Source organism: Canis aureus, chromosome 16 (assembly GCF_053574225.1).
Source record: "Canis aureus isolate CA01 chromosome 16, VMU_Caureus_v.1.0, whole genome shotgun sequence".
Taxonomy (NCBI): Eukaryota; Metazoa; Chordata; class Mammalia; order Carnivora; family Canidae; genus Canis; species Canis aureus.
The window spans coordinates 63144732-63165564 of record NC_135626.1 but is presented as its reverse complement, the minus strand read 5'-3'; the positions used below and the strand labels follow the sequence as shown (position 1 = coordinate 63165564).

At 63.7% G+C, this 20833-nt stretch overlaps 2 protein-coding genes and 1 long non-coding RNA gene across 20 annotated transcripts; 2 read left to right on the top strand and 1 right to left on the bottom strand.

Annotated features, from left to right (window-relative positions):
- The first annotated feature begins 4 nt into the window (after window positions 1-4).
- On the top strand, window positions 5-8380 carry RFNG (RFNG O-fucosylpeptide 3-beta-N-acetylglucosaminyltransferase). 4 transcript variants are annotated; one of them, XM_077854704.1, is made up of 9 exons: window positions 5-301; window positions 969-1017; window positions 1533-1635; window positions 1759-1912; window positions 2023-2111; window positions 2212-2377; window positions 2857-2942; window positions 4163-4249; window positions 7486-8380. In XM_077854704.1, the coding sequence occupies exons 1-9, from the start codon at window positions 20-22 to the stop codon at window positions 7496-7498; spliced, it is 1029 nt and encodes a 342-aa protein (XP_077710830.1). In that variant the 5' UTR covers window positions 5-19; the 3' UTR covers window positions 7499-8380. The 4 variants fall into 4 exon arrangements, with proteins under 4 accessions (XP_077710830.1, XP_077710829.1, XP_077710831.1 ...); XM_077854703.1 differs by having other exon boundaries at window positions 7482-8380; XM_077854705.1 differs by having other exon boundaries at window positions 7349-8380.
- LOC144287222 (uncharacterized) lies at window positions 6114-19715 on the bottom strand. 14 transcript variants are annotated; one of them, XR_013355087.1, is made up of 5 exons: window positions 19319-19715; window positions 11966-16819; window positions 9384-11851; window positions 8771-8885; window positions 6116-6542 (listed from the first exon to the last, which is right to left on the bottom strand). It is a non-coding gene; the product is annotated as an uncharacterized LOC144287222 (long non-coding RNA). The 14 variants fall into 14 exon arrangements; XR_013355083.1 differs by lacking the exon at window positions 6116-6542 and having other exon boundaries at window positions 7343-8885; window positions 9384-9503; window positions 9774-11851; XR_013355085.1 differs by having other exon boundaries at window positions 6114-6542; window positions 8771-11851.
- On the top strand, window positions 17506-19920 carry LOC144287220 (carbonyl reductase [NADPH] 2-like). Of its 2 annotated transcripts, none has more exons than XM_077854708.1 (8): window positions 17506-17654; window positions 18174-18271; window positions 18396-18550; window positions 18643-18685; window positions 18773-18872; window positions 19003-19067; window positions 19352-19469; window positions 19567-19920. In XM_077854708.1, the coding sequence occupies exons 1-8, from the start codon at window positions 17561-17563 to the stop codon at window positions 19668-19670; spliced, it is 777 nt and encodes a 258-aa protein (XP_077710834.1). In that variant the 5' UTR covers window positions 17506-17560; the 3' UTR covers window positions 19671-19920. The 2 variants fall into 2 exon arrangements, with proteins under 2 accessions (XP_077710834.1, XP_077710833.1); XM_077854707.1 differs by having other exon boundaries at window positions 17547-17654; window positions 18096-18271.
- Window positions 19921-20833: the final 913 nt, after the last annotated feature.

Below are 20833 nucleotides of genomic sequence, written 5' to 3'. Positions count from 1 at the left end.
CCGCGGGTCCCGCGGCCGCATGAGCCGCGCGCGGGGGGCGCTGTGCCGGGCCTGCCTCGCGCTGGCGGCCGCCCTGGCCGCGCTGCTGCTGCTGCCGCTGCCGCTGCCCCGCGTGCCCGCCCCGGCCCCCGCCCCCGCCCCCGCCCCCGCCCCGGCCCCGACCCCGGGGCCCGGCCGCCCCGCCCCCGCCCCCCGCCTGCGGCCGGACGACGTCTTCATCGCGGTCAAGACCACGCAGAAGAACCACGGGCCGCGCCTGGGGCTGCTGCTGCGCACCTGGATCTCCCGGGCCCGCCAGCAGGTGGGCCTCGCCCCGGACCCGCGGCTCGCGCTCCTGCCCCGGGGAGGACCCGGCCCCGGACCCATCGCCCAGACCTCCCGTCCCCCAGGCCCCCATCCTTCAGGTCCTCCATCCCCCAGGACCCCCCACCCCCTGGACCTCCCCATTCCTCAGGCCCCACATCCCCCCGGGACCCACCACCCCTGGGTCCCCCACCCCCAGGACCTCCCCATCGCCCAGGTCCGCTACGCCCCCAGAGCCCCTCACGGGGTTCCCAGCCCAGGACCACAGCTGTCCACGACCCCTGGCACCGCTGTCCCCCATCCCTGGGTTCCTCCGCCCACGGCTGCGTCCCCAGAGTGATGGCCAGAACCCTGCCCTGAATCGGTGGGGACCCAGGTCCCCTGGCCTCGTGCCCCAGCGGGGCTCCTGACCTGGTGAGTTCTCTTGGGAACCCCGGACCAAGACCCCACAGACGACACGTGAGAGCAGGCCTGGCCTCAGCCGCCGCTGGGATGCCACCTGCCCTCTCCCATCCCAACCCCAACCCCAACCCCAGCCGTGCAGGCCCGGCCTGGGCACACTCTTCTCATCCCGAAGCTCCAGCTCTGCAGCCCAGGCTCACCCACTGCCATCCTTGCGGCTCCGTCTGGGTCCACCTGGGGTCTCACAGGTTGTCTCTCCCCAGACGTTCATCTTCACGGACGGGGATGACCCTGAGCTACAGCTACAGGGAGGTGAGTGCCCTCCCCCGCACGTGCACCAGGGCCCCCCACTCTGCCTCCTTGGGTGAAACGGCCTCTGGGTACAGAGCTCTGGGAGGGGAGCCGCTCGCCCAGGATCACACAGCTGGTAGGGAGCAGAGCCAGGAGGCCCACCTGCCACCAGCATCCAGCCCCCACCCCCCCACCCCCCGGCCGTGCTCAGCCTCCTGAAGGGAGGTCCCTGAGGACACTGCAGCAGAGCCATCCCTTCTTGGCAGCCCCACTTCAGGCACACATCCCCATCCCCGGGTGGCTTTGCATGCTTGGGATTCCAAATGGCTGTCTCCTGCCCGGGCCCTGTGGCTCAGCAACAAGGTCAGCAAGTGAGTCCAGGCCAGGCTGGTTGGACCAGTTGGACCCGGCCTGGGGGCTTTGAGCTGGGCGAGATGGCACGGCCTGCAGGCTGCCACGGTTCGGCCTCATGTCTGTGGGGCGGCGGGCCTCACCGACGCTGACCCTCCTGCTCCCGCGTCTCCGCAACCCGGCAGGCGGCCACGTAATCAATACCAACTGCTCGGCCGTGCACACCCGCCAGGCACTGTGCTGTAAGATGTCGGTGGAGTACGACAAGTTCATCGAGTCCGGACGCAAGTACGTGGCGGTCGCGCCCCGGCGTCCCGGGGAGAGTCCAGGGCTGGGGAGGCCCGCACAGCACCCAGTGTCCCCCCCAGCCCCCTAACCCGGCCCCGCTCGTGAGCATCCCCCCGCCCCCAGGTGGTTCTGCCACGTGGACGACGACAACTACGTGAACCCCAAGGGCTTGCTCCAGCTGCTGGCCACCTTCTCGCCCAGCCAGGATGTGTACCTGGGGCGGCCCAGCCTGGACCATCCCATCGAGGCCGCCGAGAGGGTCCAGGGAGGTGGAACTGTGAGTGCAGGGCCGCAGGGCAGGCGGGCCGAGCAGGGGAGCGGGGGGCAGGGGGGACGGCCGAGTGGCAGCCTGGGGAACACGCCACCTGGCACCTTTCTCTCCCCTAGGTGACCACCGTCAAGTTCTGGTTCGCTACTGGTGGGGCCGGGTTCTGCTTGAGCAGAGGCCTCGCTCTGAAGATGAGCCCCTGGGCCAGGTGGGGGGCACGCGGGCACGGCTGCCCGGGCTGGGGGTCCCAGGGTGGGGGTGCTGAGGGCTGAGAGCGCTCTGACCTTCGGCTCCCCCACCCCCGCCAGCCTGGGGAGCTTTATGAGCACTGCCGAGCGGGTGCGGCTACCGGACGACTGCACGGTGGGCTACATCGTGGAGGGGCTGCTGGGGGCTCGCCTGCTGCCCAGCTCGCTCTTTCACTCCCACCTGGAGAACCTGCAGAGGCTGCCTCCCGACGCAGTGCTGCGGCAGGTACAGCCCACAGGGTGCTCCCGCACACTTGCCCCTCTTCTTCCCTCGGGTGCCTGGCCCTTCACCCAGTGGTCTCCTGGCTGCCCGGGGCTCAGGGGGGCCCTCCCAGCACAGCATGGAGGTTGCTGCAGACCCTGAGCTTGGCCTGTTGGTACCCGGGGGCCTGGGTGCGGTGGCTCCTGGTAAGGGGCGGCTGCTGTGCTCTCAAAGCAGACGGTGGATGGGCCCAGGGCAGCAGCGGAGGCGGTGAGGGCAGTCACAGGCAGGTGCACTTCTCAGCCCTCCGTGCCCTGCCTGCCCTGGGGGCCCCGCCCCAGAGCTGGGGCAGGGGATAGACGGCCTGCCCCTGGGGGCCTGGAAGCCAGAGGTGCAGCAGCCTCTTCTGGCCAGACTCCAGACTCTGGAGGAAGGAGAGAGATGGGGGGTTGCAGGGGAAGAGCTGGCCCTAGAGAGCGACCTGCTCTCCTCCCCTCACCCAGGTCACCTTGAGCTACGGAGGCCCAGACAACCCACATAACGTGGTGAACGTGATGGGAGGCTTCAGCCTGCAGCAGGACCCCACGCGGTGAGTGGGCGGCAGGGAGGGGCTCTGGCCCAGCACCCCCCACAACATACACACCCAGGCAGGCCTGACCGCCACGTCCCCTTCCCAGGTTCAAGTCTGTCCACTGCCTTCTCTACCCGGACACAGACTGGTGTCCTGTGCACAAGCAGAGTGACCTTGTTTCTCGGTGACCCTGGGCTCCCAACCCAGGGAGCAGGAGCGTTGCTGACCCCTCCTGGCCTCAGCTCTGTGGCCACAGCCCCGTCCGGGGAGATGTGGACGCCCTGCTGGCCTTCCCCAAGAGCCCCTGGTGGCCCCATTGACCAGGGCCTCTGGAGAGCTGGCTGCCCCAGAAGACAGGACGGGGAGACACTGCTCCTCCTCCCAGCCCAGCCCCCAAGGCCTGCTCTCACAGGAAGGGCCTCCGAGCAGGCTGGCATCTGGCTCCCAGGGCTCCTCCTGCCCTCCTCACCCTGCTACAGAGGGGGTTCCAGCAGCCTGGGCTCCCTGAGCGGCTCCAGGCCAGGGCCACGTGCAGGATCCGTCAGCTGGCCACAGGCGAGCGCAGAGGCTTCACCTGCAGGCCTCTGGAGGCGGGGGGAGCCGCCCACCCCCCACCCGGCTTGTTTGCCCAGTGAGAACACTGTGGTCTCCGAGGGAGCTGCAGGAAGGACTCGGGCCGCTGGCCCAGTGAGGCTCAGGACACAGCTTACTCCTGGTCAGGGCATCTCCCTCCAGAGGCCTGCAGGAGACCTTGGCCAAGGTCTTATTTCTGCAGTCTGTTGCCCCACCCCATCCCGCCCCACCCCATCCCAAGCCCAGAAAGAGCAGGGGCCCTTTGTTTGGGGCTCCCTCTGCATTGCCAGCAGCTGACCCACTTTGTGCCTTTCCATGGAGGAGAGAGGGGAACGGGGGAGGCCGCACCTCGTTCTGGCCCCTTGCGCTGTTGCCACAAGTGAATAAAAGCTTGATTATTACTTTCTGTTGGCTCATTGACTTAACGGAGCACGGCAGCACCTGGCAGCGCCGCCTCCTGCGGGCCACACCGCCTCAGCTGCTGCCGCAGGACGGCGCCACCCCAGGCCTCTGATCCCTACGGCGCTGCCGGCTTTGAGCTGCCCGGGGGACTCTGGTGGGGACTCTGGTGTGAGCCCAAGCGTACAGAGGGGCTGGGGGCCAGGTCCCACAGGGAATGAGGAGCATGTCACCAGCCTGTCCCTGAAGGACGGTCTTCCTGTTAGGCTTACTTTCTCAGCACGCTGTGGAACAACTAGTGTGTGTCTGTGGAGGTGTGTGCGCACACAGACGGGCACGGGTGTGCACCTGAGGTAAGCAGCAGTGTACGTGGGCATGTGGGTGTGCGTGGCTGTGCACGTGAGTTTACATAGTACGCATGTGTGCACAGCTGTATTTTGAGGAGCGTGCACGTCACAAGTGTAGTACATGGATGTGTGTCCTCGAGGGTGCATGGCCATGCAGGTGTGTGTAGGGCAGGGAGGCAATACCCAGAGATGCAGCTTGGAGTCAGTGTGCACTGGTTTCCGGGTGTGATTCGATGGTGTGACTCGGCCGGAGGAAGATGCACCCAAAGGTCGCCTGGAATCAAGCAAGGCTGCTTCTGCCAAGTGTTGTGTCCCCAGAGGGCCCCAGACTGTCAGGGCGGGGTGGGGGGTGCTACGGGAGGTCCAACCCAGCGAGCCGCCACCTCACCCGATCCACCTGGAGGGCGTCCTCGAAACTTGCTGCAGAGGACCGCAGGGGCTCAGCGGTGGATCGTCTGCCTTGGGCCCAGGGCGTGACCCCGGGTCCCGGGATCGAGTCCCACGTCGGGCTCCCCGCAGGAGCCGGCTTCTCCCCCTGCGTCTCTGCCTCTCTCTGTGTCTCTCAAGAATAAATACATAGGGGATCCCTGGGTGGCTCAGCGGTTTGGCGTCTGCCTTTGGCCCAGGGTGCGATCCTGGAGTCCCGGGATCGAGTCCCGGCATGGAGCCTGCTTCTCCCTCCTCCTCTGCCTCTCTTTCTCTATGTAGAAAGAAAGAAAGAGAGAGAGAGAAAAAAAAGAAAGAAAGAGAGAGAGAGAGAAAGAAAGAGAAAAAAAGAAAGGGACCTCTGGGTGGCACAGTGGTTAGCACCTGCCTTTGACCCAGGGCACGATCCTGGAGACCTGGGATCGAGTCCCACGTCGGGCTCCCGGTGCATGGAGCCTGCTTCTCCCTCTACCTGTGTCTCTGCCTCTCTCTCTGTGTGACTATCATAAAAAAAAAAAAAAAAAAGGAAGAAAAATAAATCTTAAAAAAAAAAAGAAACATGACAGCAGCAGCGGAGGGATCATGACAGAAACAGGCACCGGTCTCAGCCCCGGGTCAGCTGTGGGCGCCCCCGCACGTGGTCTGCACCCCGCCTCGCTGGATGTGGGTTTGCGTGATGCTCCCCCCGCAGCCCCGGGGTCCCCATCCCCCCCCGAGTCTCCAGGAGGCCCTCACGGCGCCCGGGGTCTGGGGTGCTGACGCGACGGGTCCCCCGCAGGTCAGGTCCCCCCCGCGGGTCCACGCGGGCTCGGTCAGGTGCCTCCCGGAAGAGGTGCTCCATGTGCGCCGCCTCAGCCTTTCAGGTCCCGCTCTGCTTCTCCGTCTCCTGTTCGGGGCCAGGCTCATGTCCACGGACCCAGGCCTGGAGGCCACGCCACGGCCACCGGCGCTGCTGGATGTGGGGCACACGGTGTCCTTGTCTGGTGTGCGCCAGCCGCCGCCAGGCCCGCGCCCGGGGCCTCCGGGGCCGATCGTCCGGCAGCCCTCGCTCAGCGGACCCCACGGGGCGGGGGCGGGGGACAAGGGGGGACGGGCGGGGGGCTCGGGGCCCAGGGGCGGGTGGAGTGGGCAGCAGCCAGACCCCGAAGCAGCAGGTCGGCTGGGGCGCGGGTCCCTTGGGAGGGGCTGCGGCAGTGGCGGGCACCGTCCGGCTCGGGAGCTCGGCCCACGCACATCCCCGGACCTCGCGGCCGCTGACCCTGGGCCCCCAGAGCGCAGGCCCGGGCCGGCGTTAGATCGGCCCAAACTGCTGGAGCCCTAGCCTGGTCACCTGAGGGGCCCGACCCCCTCGTCGGGTCCGGGGGAACCATTGTCCGGACCCCAGGCACCCGCCCTCTGAGGGGAGGCGAGACTGGCCGGCTTCCTGTGGCTGCGCAGGCTGCCACGCCAGCTGGTTCAGTGGTTTTTCAGAGAGAAAAAAAAGCCTGGAAAGAAACACCAAAATGTTTAATTGTCTCTGAAAAAAATGCAAAAAGGGTAAAATGCATTTTTCTCTTTCCCCTTTATGATATTTTACACATAACAAAGTGTGTCTTGTAACGCACACGTACTAGATGCATAATCAGAAAACATTAAAATTGTGTGAATTAAATTTAAAAATTAAATTGTGAGCACTTGGACCTCCATCTAGCGTGTTTTGAACGAGTCTTTAGTAAGCATCAGGACATGGGCAGCCCCGGCGGCGCAGTGGTTTGGCGCCGCCTGCAGCCTGGGGTGTGATCCTGGAGGCCCAGGATCGAGTCCCGCGTCGGGCTCCCTGCATGGAGCCTGCTTCTCCCTCTCCCTCTGCCTGTGTCTCTCTCTCTCTCTCTGTCTATAAATAAATAAAATCTTTAAAAAAATAAATAAATAAGTATCAGGACACATCCCCAGGCCAGTACTAGAGGGACGGAGACCACAGGGCAGGCCAGATGCTGAGGACGACTGGGGGTGGGGGGCGGGGAGCGGCTGATGATGGGGGGGCCTCCTTGGGGTGACGAAAGCACCCTTGGGCCCCATTTGAAGATCCTATGTTTGCAAATTTGCCCCCCTTAACAATGTTGTAATCAAGATCAGTACTTCTTGTTTTCCTGGTCATTGGAAGATGTGCAAATATTTGCACAACCCCAGCCAAGTGGGGCCCTGCCTCTGAGATGAAGGCGGGTGGAGGGGTTCGGGGCCCCGGCTGGGGTGCGAATCCCCACTCCCGCACCTGTGGGCAGGGCCGCCTCAGGCAAGTTCTCAGAACATGTCAGAACCTCGTTTTCTCTTCTGTAAAACAAACAATCTACCAGAATGAATTGTTTTTCGATTTCCAGGGTTATTGTGTATGTTGCATGAGGTCGCGTGAGCGCGTGCACGCATGTCTTCTAAGAGCAATGCCCCTGCAGGGGATCCCTGGGTGGCTCAGCGGTTTCGCGCCTGCCTTTGGCCCGGGCGCGATCCTGGAGTCCCGGGATCAAGTCCCACATCAGGTTCCCTGCATGGAGCCTGCTTCTATCTCTGCCTGTGCCTCTGCCTCTCTCTCTCTCTATGTCTATCATAAATAAATAAAAATAAATCTTTAAAAAAAAAAAAAGCAATGCCCCTGCATTAGCCCACTTGGTATTTGTGGCAACTTCGTCCCACCGTGAATAACAGGGATTAACCTTATTTTGGGATTAGATAGTGGTGGTTACACAACTCTGAGAATATAATGAAAACCACTCAACTGTACACTGTAACACCGTGCACTTCCTGATGCAAATAATGTCTCAATAAAGATGTTGTTTAGACAGGGAGCCAAGATGAGATTCAAGACTGGAACAGCCCAATTTATTACATAATTTCAACAAATGAATGGAAACGTTCCCACGAAGACATATCCAGCATCAAGTGGTTTCACTGGCAAATTCTATCCAATGTTCAAAGAGGGAAGAACATGAGCAAGTCTTCGGGAGCATGGGTAAGGAGAGGCCTGGGCCCTTGTCTGTGAGGTCAGTGTGACTCTGGCACCAACGTTGGCCAGGCAGATACATTTCAAACAAGCTGAATCTAAACTTTGTATGAGGGGCACCCGGGGGGGCTCAGTGGTTGAGCGTCTGCCTCCGGCCCAGGGCGTGATCCTGGGGTCTTGGGATTGAGTTCCACGTCGGGGAGCCTGCTTCTCCCTCTGCCTGTGTCTCTGCCTCTCTCTGTGTCCCACATGAATAAATAAAATCTTTTTAAAACTTAAAAAAAAAAAAAAAAACATTGTATGGAAGCGCTAAGCACACGGGATCTTAGAAAAGAACAGAGTTGAAGGACTCCCAGAGCCCGCCGTCGGGACCCACTGAAGCTACAGTAGGGAGACAAGTGTCGACCCTGGGGCGGACACAGGTGCACAGGTGCACTGTCACGGGGGTCCCGGGAGAGCCCCCAGAGCAATCCAACAAGGAAAAGTCTTTTCAACAAATCATGCTAGAATTAATTTATTAATTGGTTTGCTTTTACTTTAAAGAAAAAAAAAGGGCAGCCCCAGTGGCTCAGCGGTTTAGCACCGCCTGCAGCCCAGGGCGTGATCCTGGAAATCCTGGATCGAGTCCCATGTCGGGCTCCCTGCATGGAGCCTGCTTCTCCCTCTGCCTGTGTCTCTGCCTCTCTCTGTGTCTCTCATGAATAAATAAATAAAATCTTTAAAAAAAAAAAAAAAAAGCCAGCTTGGAGCGTTAGCCAGGACGGGCTTGGCGGTGGCACAGAAAGGGCTAAGCCCCTGACATGCGTTTGCTCCCATCACAAGGTGCTGGCAAGGGTCAGGAACCCGGGGCTTGTCTCCCCTTGGGGCTCACCACCTGTGCTTTCCTCGTTGCCCCAGCGTCACCCGGTAAAAGGGAGGCAGAGAGAAGAGAGTGTGATGAGCACAGAGGCTCAGCACCCCAGCCCGGAGGGGACACACAGTCGCCTCCGGAAAGTGTGGAGTGGCCCTGGGTTCGGTGAGTGCCCTCGACCGGTGACTCTGAGCCGACTGGAGGGACTGGAGAGGAGCCGGCACGCCTGAGCTCCGGTGGTGTTGCCGGATCCGGCTTCTCACAAAGCACCTGTTACCTGTTATCACGAGAGACACAAACTCCGGTTTTCAGCCAGCGTGAACCACTGTGCTCCTGGCCCGACGTTTTCCTGCTTGGAATGTGGCGCCGGGCCTGCAGCCCCCGGACAGGTTCTGGAAGGAGAACAAAGGGAAGGAGAAAGGCGAAGGAGGAAGCAGGGAAAAGCACGGAGGGCCGGCCACGCTCGGGGCCCCCCTGGCACGCACACGCCGCGGGCGCGGTCTCGTGTCTCCTCGGAGGAGAGGACACCAGCACCGCATTCTGAAAGCTCAGTTGTGGGGAGTCACTGCGGCGAGGGGGTCTCCACGGCGTCCTGGCCGCTCGGCAGGGGCACACGGGGCTCGGTTCCCACGCCCGCACCCAGACGCACCCTCCAGGTGGCTTCGCCGGGCCCAGGGCCGGCCCTGCTCCGCACCCCAGGCCTCGCCCCCCACCCAGCCGGGCAGGTGGGCTTCCCTGCCCCCTCCCACAGCCGCAGAGCCCCGGCTCCTTCCCTCCCAGCTCTGGGCCCCCAACCGCCTGAGGCCACTTTGCCAGCCGCGCTCAGGACAAGGCCCAGGCTGCCTGGACCCCGGAAGGTGGGCACCTCTCTGAGGGGCTCGTGTAAGAACCTGAGGGGCGCCTGGGGGACTCAGTCAGCCGAACGTCCCGCTCTGCATCTCAGCTCGGGTCTTGATCTCGGGTTCCTGAGTTCCAGCCCCGCGTCAGGCTCCACACTGGGCTGCAGCCTCCTAAATAAATAAATAAGCAGCTTGAAGCCACACCCATGGATGGCCCCCCGGCCCCCAGCCTGTCCCCCGTTTCCCTCGCCTGGGAGAAAGGAGAAAAGCTGCCAAACATGTGGCTGAGTGGCTGAGCGGCGGAGCTGCAGGCTGGGGTCAAGTCCCGGGGGCGTGGGTGGGCCCAGGGACCTCCGCAGCCCTGGCCCTCCCCTCGGGGGGCAGCCCCGTGGCTCTCCCAGGTGGCTCTCCCCCGAGGCTCTCCCTCGGGCATCCCCTTACAGCCGCTGCCTCCGAGCCTCGGGCAGGAGCTCCTCAGCCTCCGGGGACATCTGCCCACAGGCCCTTCGGGTCTACCCCTTGTCCCTTCTGCATCGCCCCAGTGTCCTGGGTGCAGGGGCCTCAGGCCTGAGCCCAGCAGAGAAGCTGTCAGCAGTCAGAGGGCGGCTCCGGCCCAGGCCCCGGGAGCCTCCGGGCAAGTGACCCTGATGCCCAGGTGTCCCCTCGCGCGCCCGGGCCCGCACTAGGCTGCCAGGCAGTGAACTCCCAAGAGGCCAGACACCACCCGGCCCGGTGGGCCCGTCAGGGCCTTCCGGAGACGGTGGATGCAGGGGGCCTCCCTGAGGCTGCCAGCGGCTCAGCAGGGGCCAGGCTCGGGCGCAGCCACGGGGTAAGGGCCCGCCCCAGACGGGCTGCCGTCCCACGGGGCCTGACGACGGGGTGCGGACACGCTGCTCCCGGGTCCTCCGGAACCAGGACCCACACGGTGGCCCGGGCGATGCGACCTCCAAGGTCTTAGGTCTTTTCAAGCCACTCAGTGTCCAGAAGAAAACAAAATACAATGTCGAGGTGCCCCTGGCGTCCCCCGGAGGGGCGAGCGCCCCGTCCTCACCCACGGGTGTACTCAGAGCTCCCGGTGATTCTTACTTTGCTCCTCCCTGCTCCCTGCCACCCCGCTCTTGCTCTAAAATTAAAAAATCTTTTAAAAAAACAACGAATGTGCCGTTTGTTCGTTCACTCATTCCTCACTCCACAGACACGGTTGGAAGCAGTCTCTGCCAAGTGCCAGGGAGACAGTGGTGGACGGCACACCTGTCCTCCTGGGGTTCAGGCTGTCACATCAGCCCTGGAGTCACCTGGGGTGCAAGAACCCAGAGGGGCGACCCCCAGAGAAGCTGACATTCCAGCCTGGCTTCCTGGGCCCAGAAGCCCAGACGGTGAGGGAGCAGAGAGCCAAGCAGGCAGCGGCCAGCGGGGAGGGAGCCCGGGCCTCTCCCGGCAACACGCAGGAGCAGCAGGGCTGAGAGCTGGGCTGGGAGAGCGCAGGTGGGCTGGCCTGGGGGATGGGAAACGGGATGCAGGCAGACCCTCGTGGAGCGCGTGGAGTGGAGCCAGCGGGTCCTGGTGGGCCGAGGCGGCCAGCGGAGCATGAGGAAAGGCCTAAAACAGCACAGGCTCGGGGCGTGGGTGGTGACAGGGCCCGGCAGAGGCGGCCGCTCCAAGAGAAGCCACTCGCTCAGTGTGAACAGCACAGGGCAGCCCTGGTCCCTCGGCCTTCCTGGCACCGAAGTGCCCTTGCTTGGGAGGCGGTGGTGGTTTCCAGGCGCCGTGCCCACCAGCACCCTCCCCGCCTCACCACCTTCTGGAGGGACAGAGTACAGTCCTGCGACCCTGCCTGTCCACACCTCCCGGTCACAGAAGTTTCTAGGTGGCATCCCCACTGCTTCCTGCTCAAGTGTCCCCTGTGGGGTGTGGCTGCCAGTTTCAGGCAGGTCTGCTCAAGTGCACTCTCCTTGTCCTGAGAAACAGGAAAAGTACTTAAAACCTCCCTCCCTCTTAAGGAGGGAACCTGAGAAGTTGAGAAGTTTGCTCGGAGGCTTGGGAAGGACCTTTGTCCAGGTGCAGCCAGGCCTTTCACGTGGGGTTTCTGGGCACCCGGGCCTCCCCACCCCCCACCCACCTGCCAGCACCTGCCGCATGAGAAGCCAGAGTCCTCGGGGCCTCAGCGCCCTGCCCACTGTCCTCCCTGCCCTGCTGCCCTGGCCCAGCTCTGTGGCAAGCGTGTGCTGGGCTGCCCTCCCCGGCAACCCCCGGGCCTGTGCAGCGGGCAGGCAGTGAGGCAGGGCCTGGGGCGCCACTAGGGCTGCACACAGGGGGCTCACGCACAGGGTCTCCTGGGGAAGGAGCTGCTGAGAACAGCTTCTCTCTGCAGGTGTTTTTCTGCAAGTGAGAGCAGACAGGAGCCGTAGTTGGGGGGGCTGAGGGGGTGCTGGGAGCAGAGGGCAGAGGGCGGGGGGCCGGGGTCAGCACTGGAGGAGGTAGGCTGTCAGCCCAGGGGGAGGAGGGTCGATGTGAAGGGTCTGTGGAGAGAAGAGGAGGTGAGAAGGACTGGGAACCACGGGTGGTCACTGGAAAGTTCAGAGGCCAGGTGGTTTGTGGGGACCCAGCACACAGCCTGCTACTCCCGGACTCACCTGGGCGCTAAGTGCAGGTGGGACCGGGAGGCTCAGCGCAGCTGCAGGGGGAAGCAAGGCCCGTCACTCCCAGGTCCGCTCTGAGAGCCCCCACGCCACCCGCTGCGAGGACCAAGTTCCAGAGGGTGCAGCCACGAGGTGACGAGGTGGCAGAGGCTGCACAGCTGGCCCCGGGCCCGGGGGGCGTCGGGGAGGCTTCCTCATGTCAGGGCCCTGGGGTTCCGGGGCTTGTGATTGCAGCGCGGGTCTGGCCTGTGGCAACAGGGCTTAGCAACTGCAGCCTGGAGCAGCCCCAGTGGCTCAGAGGTTTAGCGCTGCCTTCGGCCTGGGGTGTGATCCTGGAGACCTAGGATCAAGTCCTACATTGGGCTCCCTGCATGGAGCCTGCTTCTCCTTCTGCCTGTGTCTCTGATGAATAAATAAATAAAATCTTAAGAAAAGAAAAAAGAAAAGAAAAGGAAAGAAAAGAAAATTGCAGCCCAGGGAAGCATCATCCCCAGGAGACCATCCCCATCTCCGACAGCGGTGGCGAGGTCAGGGGTCCCAGGGCCACCCTCAGCTTTCGTAAGTCGCTAGAGCAATCCACAGAAGCCCGGAAGGTGCTGCATTTAGGATCACAGTTTTATTACAGCAAATGGAATCAGAAAACCACCACAGGGAGAGACAGGGTGGCACCTGGCGGGGTGGGGGGCCTTCCCACGGTCTCTTCCCCTCGGAGTCCTGGCCTGTGACACTGAGCACATGCTGCCAACCCGGGAAGCTTGCCTGTCCTGGTGCCGGGGGCTTGGGGCGCTCGCTTGCCCACTGGCTGTGTGGCCGCCGGCCCGCAGACTACCGCCCTCCCCACAGGTGCCCATCTCGGGCGGCCCCCCCACCCCGCACAAATCAGCCCCCAGACTACCCACAGCGAGGCCCCGTACACCGAGATGCTCGTCAGGAGGGACGTTGCAGAGGCTCGGAGTCAGGAACCCAGGGCCAGAGGCCAGGGCCAGACCCCACCGGCCCGCCCTTCTCCCTCAGGGGTTTGGCCAGGGACGCCCATGCAGCACGGCTGAGTGACTGCTCCCCATCCAAGCCTCGGGCTCCTGCCAGCCGGGCCACACCCTTCCTGCGGCCTGTTTCACGGTCCCCTTCCCTCTGGGTCCAGCACACGCAATCCAAGCGCAGAGCACAAGCCAGACGTGATTCCTCATGCTGTGCAGTGAGGAGCCAATACCCTCCTTTAGGAGGCAGTGATGAGCCCGTGTGAGAGGCCCTGGGGTGGGGGCGCGCATGGGGGTTGGCAGGGGGCTCGCGGGAGGCTGCGGGAGGCCGTGGGGCTGCCCTGTGCCCCGGCCGCTGGGGGGGTGCATGTTGGCACCTGTGCGCATCTGCAGGCCCTGGCCCTGCCCCCATGGCCTCTGGGTCCCAGGCTCACACAGACACTGGCAGCGGCTGGGACCCCACAGGAGGCTGGGCCTGGGGCTGGCGGCGGCCTGCTTCGCTGCTCACGGTGGGCTGTGCCCCATGGTGTCTGCGTTCCTGTGCCCGCAGCTGCGCACCACTCCACAGCAGGGGGGTGGGGGGCAGGGGGACGGGGATACAGGGCATGTGGGGACGGCAGGGACGGTGGGGGGGCAGGGGGACAGGGGCGGCGGGCTGTGCTGGCTGCTTCTCCTGGCGCAGAGACACAGGGGAAGGGGCAGTCCCAGCACAAGGCCTGCACAAGGTACCCGAAAGTATCCTCAATGGTCCTGGAAGCGCTGAGCTTCTGCAGATGCATGCTCAGTGTCACCCCGAGTGACGGTGCCAGGGGACCGCTAGGGCCCCAGGGACACTGTGTGAAAGCAGCAGCACCAACCGCTGAAGCACCGAGGGCACACTGGGGCGGGTCGTGGGGTCGCACTTTGCACCCAGTGCGGGGAGCCTAGTGTCCCTCTGCCGAGAGGCCGCGGCAGCCGGGCTGCATCATCCTGCCGCACAGGCCCCGGGCAGCTCTGGCTGCTCGCACAGTGGTCCGTCCGTCCGTCTGTCCGCTGGGCCAAGTAGCAGCGTGACTTTGGGGACGGGTGTGCGGGACTCCGTGTGGGGACAACGGGCTGGGAGCGGCGCCGAGGGTGGAGGGCACACAGAGCGGAGAGGGCAGCCTGGCGTAGGCCTCCGCCCTCGGGCATCGGGGGGCACCGGGTCGCACAGCCGCCGCCGCCCACCGCCTGCAAGGCCGTGGCACGAAGGGCACGAAGGGCGGATGCGGGCGGCTGCTCCTCCGAAAGGCGGGGAGGGAAGGTCACGGCGGCTCCTCTGCCCCAGAGAGCGGCGGGGTGGGGGTGGGGAGGGCCAGCGGGGCGCCGATCCCCCAGGACGACGTGTGGCCATGACGTGTGGCCACCGCGCTGGGCCGCAGAGCTGGGCACAGTCAGAGGGTGGGGGCCGGGCCGGGCGGGCGTCCACGCGGGCGCTTCTCCCTCCCGTCCCGCTCCCACCCCAGCTCCGGTGCCAGGGCGGCCTTACCTGGAAGTGAAGTCAGACGTGCTGTGGCCCGTCCCCCTGGGTGGGTGGACAGCCCACGGGGCCCAGACCCGAGTCCTCTCTGGCGCCTCGGAGACAGCGTGGCCACAGGGGATGCTTGCCGAGGCGCTGAGGACAGATGTGAAGCGGGAGGACGACGCTGCGCCTGCGGTGGTCAGAGCTGACACCCCAGTCCCACCACCTTCCATCCGTGAGACCCAGGCCTCTCCCCGCTGCCTCTGACGGAGACCCACAGCGTCTACTCACAACGGAACACGGGGCAGGCCCAGCTGAGGGACTTTCTACCAAAGAACTGACCTCTGGGGCACCCAGGGGGCTCAGGTGGCTCAGGTCATGATCCCGGGGTCCTGGGATCGGGTCCTGCATCCTGCATCGTTGGGCTCTGCTCCACGGGGAGCCTGCCTCCTCCCTCCTCCTCCCCACGCCCCCTGCATGCGGTCTCTCAAAGAAAGAAAGAAAAAAAAAAAAAAGAACTGACCTGCAGTCTTCAGAAATGTCAAGGTCATAAAGGTCAAGGAAAGACTGAGGAGGGTTCCCAGTGAGGGAGATGAGAGACCAGGCAGCCCCAAACCCAGGGGGAGCCTGCTCTGGATGCTTCTCCTGCACAGAACTGACACGGGGGATCCAGGCAAGAGGAGTGAGGTCCAGGGACGGCCGAGCCACCAGGACGCCTGCGCAGGGGGTGGGCCTGTTGATGGCCTTGATTGCAGTGACCGGTTCACCGCCCTTTGCCAAGGCCCCCAGGTGTATCCGTTCAGTGTTGCTCAAAACCATCAGCCCAAACTGCAGTCACTGAAGACAGAGACCCCTGACCCAGTGGACCTGGGCACAGCCTGGCAGCGCTCGGAAGCAAACTGAGAAACCCCGCTCCCCCCCCCCCCCCCCCAAGGCCGCCTTGCCTTCTCCCGTTCCATCTCTTCCTTTGAAAACCTGTCCTTGAGACCTGGGGTGGCTCTGCCTTCCACCCAGGGCGTGATCCCAGGGTCCTGGGATTGAGTCCCACATTGGGCTCCCTGCAGGGACCCTGCTTCTCCCTCTGCCTTGTGTCTCTGTCTCTCATGAATAAATATAAATAAAACCTTTAAAAATAAATAAATAAAAAATAAACAAAAATGTGTCCTTTCCTGCTGCTCAGCGGGGCCTCTCTCTACTCCCCTAGGTGGGAAGATGCCTAATCCACAAATTGACTGAGAAACCCAATTAGATCTTGCAAATGTACTCAGGTGAGTTTTTGTCACTTCACAGTGCCTATCAGTTAAATCTCGAGGAAGCCGTTCTTTTTAAAAAGAACATCACTGGGCTAGTTAACGAGACCTGGATGGGAGCTAGTGACACGTGCTGCTAGACTCCCGGCTATCGTGTGTGTGTGCATGTGCACAAGCATGTGCTGTGCTTGTGCAGGATAACATCTGTGTTTGAAAGAAGCAGACATGAAGCTACTTGGAGGTGACAGGGTGTGTTTTACTCTCAGATGGTTTAGGGGGAGGAGACTCTGGCATCCTTGTAATTCTGAATTATCTCAAAAACTATCTGTAACATTTGGAACGTGTCAGGAACTTGGTGGTGACCGTGGAGGAGAGGGGCACCTGCTGCCGGGTTCTGATTTGGGGTGTGGGTTAATGAAAGCAGGGAGATGTTTTTAACCTGCGGGTGTTTGGGAGAAGGCTCCCAGAGGGACTTCTGTGCACAGATCAGGCAAGGGGTGGGCGGAGGGTGGGGGCTGTCCCCCAGGCCACGTGGAAGCCAGCTGCGGGGCCTCTGGCAGGGGTGGGGCAGGGGCACTCCGTGCTGGGGATCTGGGTTTACACCTGAGGGTCCCATGGTTGGCGAAGGCTTAGCTGTAGCAAAGGTCGCGCTTCCCAGCCAGCCCTCAGTGCATAATGGGGCCTGCCGGGCACGGGACAGATTCAGCCTTCCACCCCCACAGCTGGCACCCTTGGAGATGAATTTCTAACAAGTATCTGGGAAGAAAGCCAGATGGAATGTGCTGTGTCATACCCAGGGTGAGGGTTGCCAACCTTCTACCCCCAAGGGCAAGCCCACCTGGGTGCTCTGGAGTTCAGGGGTCTCAGAGACACAGGATGGCTCTCAGGACAGGAGCCTGTCTTGCTGGGGCTGCACCTGGTATCTGGCCAGGTCTGAGGGAGGGAGAGGCGGCAGGGCTCACCTGCATGTCCGGGCCACACCTGGAGGGCCTGGCGGGGGTGTTCATGTGCCCTGAACGCAGGACCTCCAGACGGTGGCTTTGGTCCCACAAGGCCCCTTGCACAGGACTGGGAGGCGCTCAGGACATGCCCCCGGCTCATCCCCATCAGAAGCCACAGGGATCAGTGGCTCCTCGGGCACCTGGAAGAGTACATCGGATTTGTACGGAGATGAAATGCAAAAGGCGGGGAGGGAGGGAAACCAGAGAAGGACAGCTGGGGAAGGAGAGGACCCCCCCTCCCAGAGCCACACCTGAGAGGGAATGTGGGCACCTCAGGACAGCCACTCCTGTGGACAGGGCTCAGCGCTGGGCGGGTGGCCAGAGGGTAGGAATTCCCGGGCTGGCCAGGGGCAGGTGAGGAAGACTCTGGAGCCGCAGTGGCCCCCACGCTGGGGCCCCGGTGGAGTCAGGGTCAGCAGGGCAGGAGGCCAGCCTTGAGCCCAGCGTGCCTTGGCCACTGTCTCCAACCAGCCAAGAACAGGCATGGCCCCAGTCTAGGATTTATTTTTATTTACTTTTCCAAAACTCAGCGTTGAGCTTTGGGCCAGCACCTGTGAGGTATGGGTGAGGAGGGCAGCAGATTCCTGTGAACAGTGGTGAAGCGTCTGCCTTCGGCTCAGGTCATGAACAAGGTCCTGGGATCAGCCCAGTGTCCTTGCTCAGCAGGGAGCCTGCTTCTCCCTCCTCCTCTGCCCTTCCCCCTACTTGTGCTCTTTCACACCCACAAGCTCTCTCTCTGTCAAGTAAATAAAATATTAAAAAAAGAAGATTCCTGTGAACAAGGAAACAGAGCTGCTGTGATGCCCCACCCCTGCCCTGTGCCCCCAGCCCTCCTTCCTCAACGCCCCCACAACGGCCCGCCCCAGGCCTTTAAAACCTCCATGCCTTCCTCTCCCGCTGGAGGGAGGCTCCGAGTGAGCACCATGCAGCTGAATTTCAGCGGCCTGCAGGCCCTGGTGACAGGGGCAGGGAAAGGTGGGTATGTGTAGAGCAGGTGAGGGTGCGGGAGGGGCTGAGCTGGAGAGGAAGGTGGGGTCTTCCCTGAAGCCTCACAGGCCTGTGTTGGGGATCCTGGGAGTCCCTGCATGCCTGTCACAGACCGCCCCGCCAGCAATTATCGCCCCCCTGCACTCCTAGCAGCCCCTGGACCTGAGCCCAGGCTGATGTCCACCACCTAGCAGGCTGTGTTGGAACAGGATACTGGCCACTCCCTGGTCAGTGCAAGCAAGTCCCCCGCCCCTAGATGGTGGCCCTCAGGCTCAGAGATCCATCTGGGACCTCTTCCCCCGGCCCAGTGGGAAGGAGCTGCTCTCCGGGGCCTCCCGTGGTCAGATCCTGGCTGGCAGAGATTCTGACTCAGACGGCCTCTTGCCCCATGGTGTCCATCCTCTGGCCAGCACCTTGTTCTTTCCTCAGTGAAAGGGGCTGCAGCCCTGGCCCTCAGCCTTGAGCTACATGTACTGAGCCATCTGCTCACCCACTGCACCCCTGCAGGGATCGGGAGAGACACTGTGAAGGCCCTGCATGGCCTGGGAGCCAGAGTGTTAGCCGTGAGCCGCACCAACACTGACCTGGTCAGCCTCTCCAAGGAGGTGAGGCACATAACCTCCACCCCACCCCCTCACCCCCAGCGCCAGGGCCAGAGCCTGCTCCCACACACCTTTGTGAGCCTGCTGGGACCACCTCCTTTGGTCACCAGCCAATGCTTCTCCACAGTGCCCTGGGATAGAGACCGTGTGTGTGGACCTGGGTGACTGGGAGGCCACGGAGCGGGCGCTGGGCAGCGTGGGCCCCGTGGACCTGCTGGTGAACAACGCTGCCGTGGCGCTGCTGCAGCCCTTCCTGGAGGTCACCAAGGAGGCCTTCGACAGGTGGGGAGTAGGAGAGCTGGTAGACTGGGGCAGGGTTGCTGAGATCGTGGGGCAGATGTGGCCACGCACTTGACTCTATGCCCCTCCCCCAGGGCCTTCAACGTGAACTTGCGCTCGGTGGTCCAGGTATCCCAGGTGAGCCAGGGGGAGGACAAGGCCCAGCGATAACAAGGCCCAGGTGGGAGCACGGTGGGGTCAGATTGCCCCTCTCTTGGCTTCTAGATTGTGGCCCGGGGCATGATCCACCGTGGAGTGCCTGGCTCCATCGTCAATGTCTCCAGCATGGTGGCCCATGTCACCTTCCCCAACTTATCTGTCTACAGTGAGTCCCTCTGCCCAGCCTGTAGCCCCGCCCCCCACATTCCATGCAGGAGATGCTGGGCTCCAGGCTTAGCCTCTGTGCAAAGAAGGCTGAATCCCTAAGTGTCCTCAGCACTGCCCTCCCTCCACAGGCTCTACCAAGGGTGCAATGACCATGCTCACCAAAGCCATGGCCTCAGAGCTGGGGCCATACAAGGTGGGCGTGGAAAGGGGGCCCTGAGGGACAGGGGTGGGGGGGGCCACAGGAGGTGGGTCTGCAGGCACAAGGTAGGTGCTGGGGAGTGGGGCTTGCAGCTGGCAAGGGTCATGGGCAGCATGGGGCGTGGGGTATGGGAGAGGCCTGAGGGGGATCCGAGGCTCTGGCAGTGGGGTCAGAGATTGGACACCGAAAGTAAGTTCTGCGGGGCGGCGGTGGGGGGGGTGGGGGGGCAAGGGGGGTTCACCTACCTGCTGAGGCCGTCGTTGGCCCCCGGGCCCTAGATTCGGGTAAACTCCGTGGACCCTACGGTGGTGCCGACGGCCATGAGCCAGAAGATCCTGACGGACCCCGAGTTAGTCCGGAAGCTGAAGGAGCGGCACCCGCTGCGGAAGTTCGCTGGTGAGCGGGGCTGCGGGGAGCGGGCACGGGCGGGGCGGGGCCGGGGCTGCCGGGACGCGCCCCCGCTGACCCCGCCTGCCCCCGCCGCAACCCGCAGACATGGAGGACGTGGTCAACAGCATCCTCTTCCTGCTCAGCGACCGCAGCGCCTCCACCAGCGGCTCGGGCATCCTCGTGGACGGCGGGTACCTGGCCTCCTAGGGCGCCGGCGCGGGCGAGCCAGCGGGGCTCAGCTCGGTCCACCGGGCCCCGCCCCCGCCCGCCCCGGCCCGCCCCCGCCCGCCCCGGCCCCGCCCCGGCCCCGGCAGCCCATCTCCGGTGCAGGCTCCGTGTGTGGCCGCGCTCCGCACCCACAGCCGCGCCGCCGTGAAACTCGCCTCATCGCCCCCGCCCGCTGTGTCCTCCGTCGCTGGTGGGATTCGCCTAAATAAACGGGAGCCATTGTCCTGGATCCGGTGCTTGCCGGGTTTGGAGGGAGGCGCCGGGAGGTGAGGGGGCGGATCCCCGGCCGCCGGGACTCCCCGCGACCTGGCTCCTGGCTGCAGGGCTGCGCCTTGTTTGCACAGAGAGCCTCGCGGCCCATGCTCTTCCCCAGAGCAGCGCAGCAGCCCTGCGCAGAGGCCAGAGGGCAGGGCAGAGGGCGGCTGCGGCCACCTTCCCCACCCCGCAGCTCCCACCGCCAGCAGCCGGGCGGCTGCGGGTCTGGGAGCTGGGGAAGGTGCCCTGGACTGGACCAGGCCATCCCTCGGGAAGACGGGACCGGCCCCCAGCCGCTGGGACGGGGCGGTGCTGGAGCAGCCCAGTTTATCCCGCACACTTCCCTCCCCGCACCAGACCACTGGCCGGAATGGGTCCGCAGCGGGGCCTGCCTGCTGTCCCGGCAGAGTCCAGACCCAACAGGTCTGCGGGCCCTGTGGGGTTTCACTGGAGCTCGCCTGAGTGGAGCCCCCACATGGCAACCGCGGGGTGATGCGGCCTGTGGTGGTCCCTCAGCTAGACTGGGAAAGCGTCCCTCCCTGGCCCAGGAAGTGGGGAAGAGGCGTTGGGTGGGTACTGCGGGGCTAGGAGAGCCTCCGGCCCTGGCGGTGGTGGGCACAGCTCGGGGCATTTCTGGCCAACCTGCAGGGCCCTCCCGCAGCAGGGCTTGTGGCAGCTGGACTGACCCACTGGGGATCACAGGACAGGTCAGAGGGTTTGGACACCGTTCTGAGGTCAAAGGAAAGTCACAGAAGGGATCTAAGCTGATGTGCCTTCCCAAAAGGACCTCAGGTGGCCTCCGGCAGGCAGAGGACAGGGTTTGCTGGGAAGCCACAGGGTGTGCACCTCAGGGCCAGGCTGGGTGGGGAGGACTCCCTTGGCTGTTC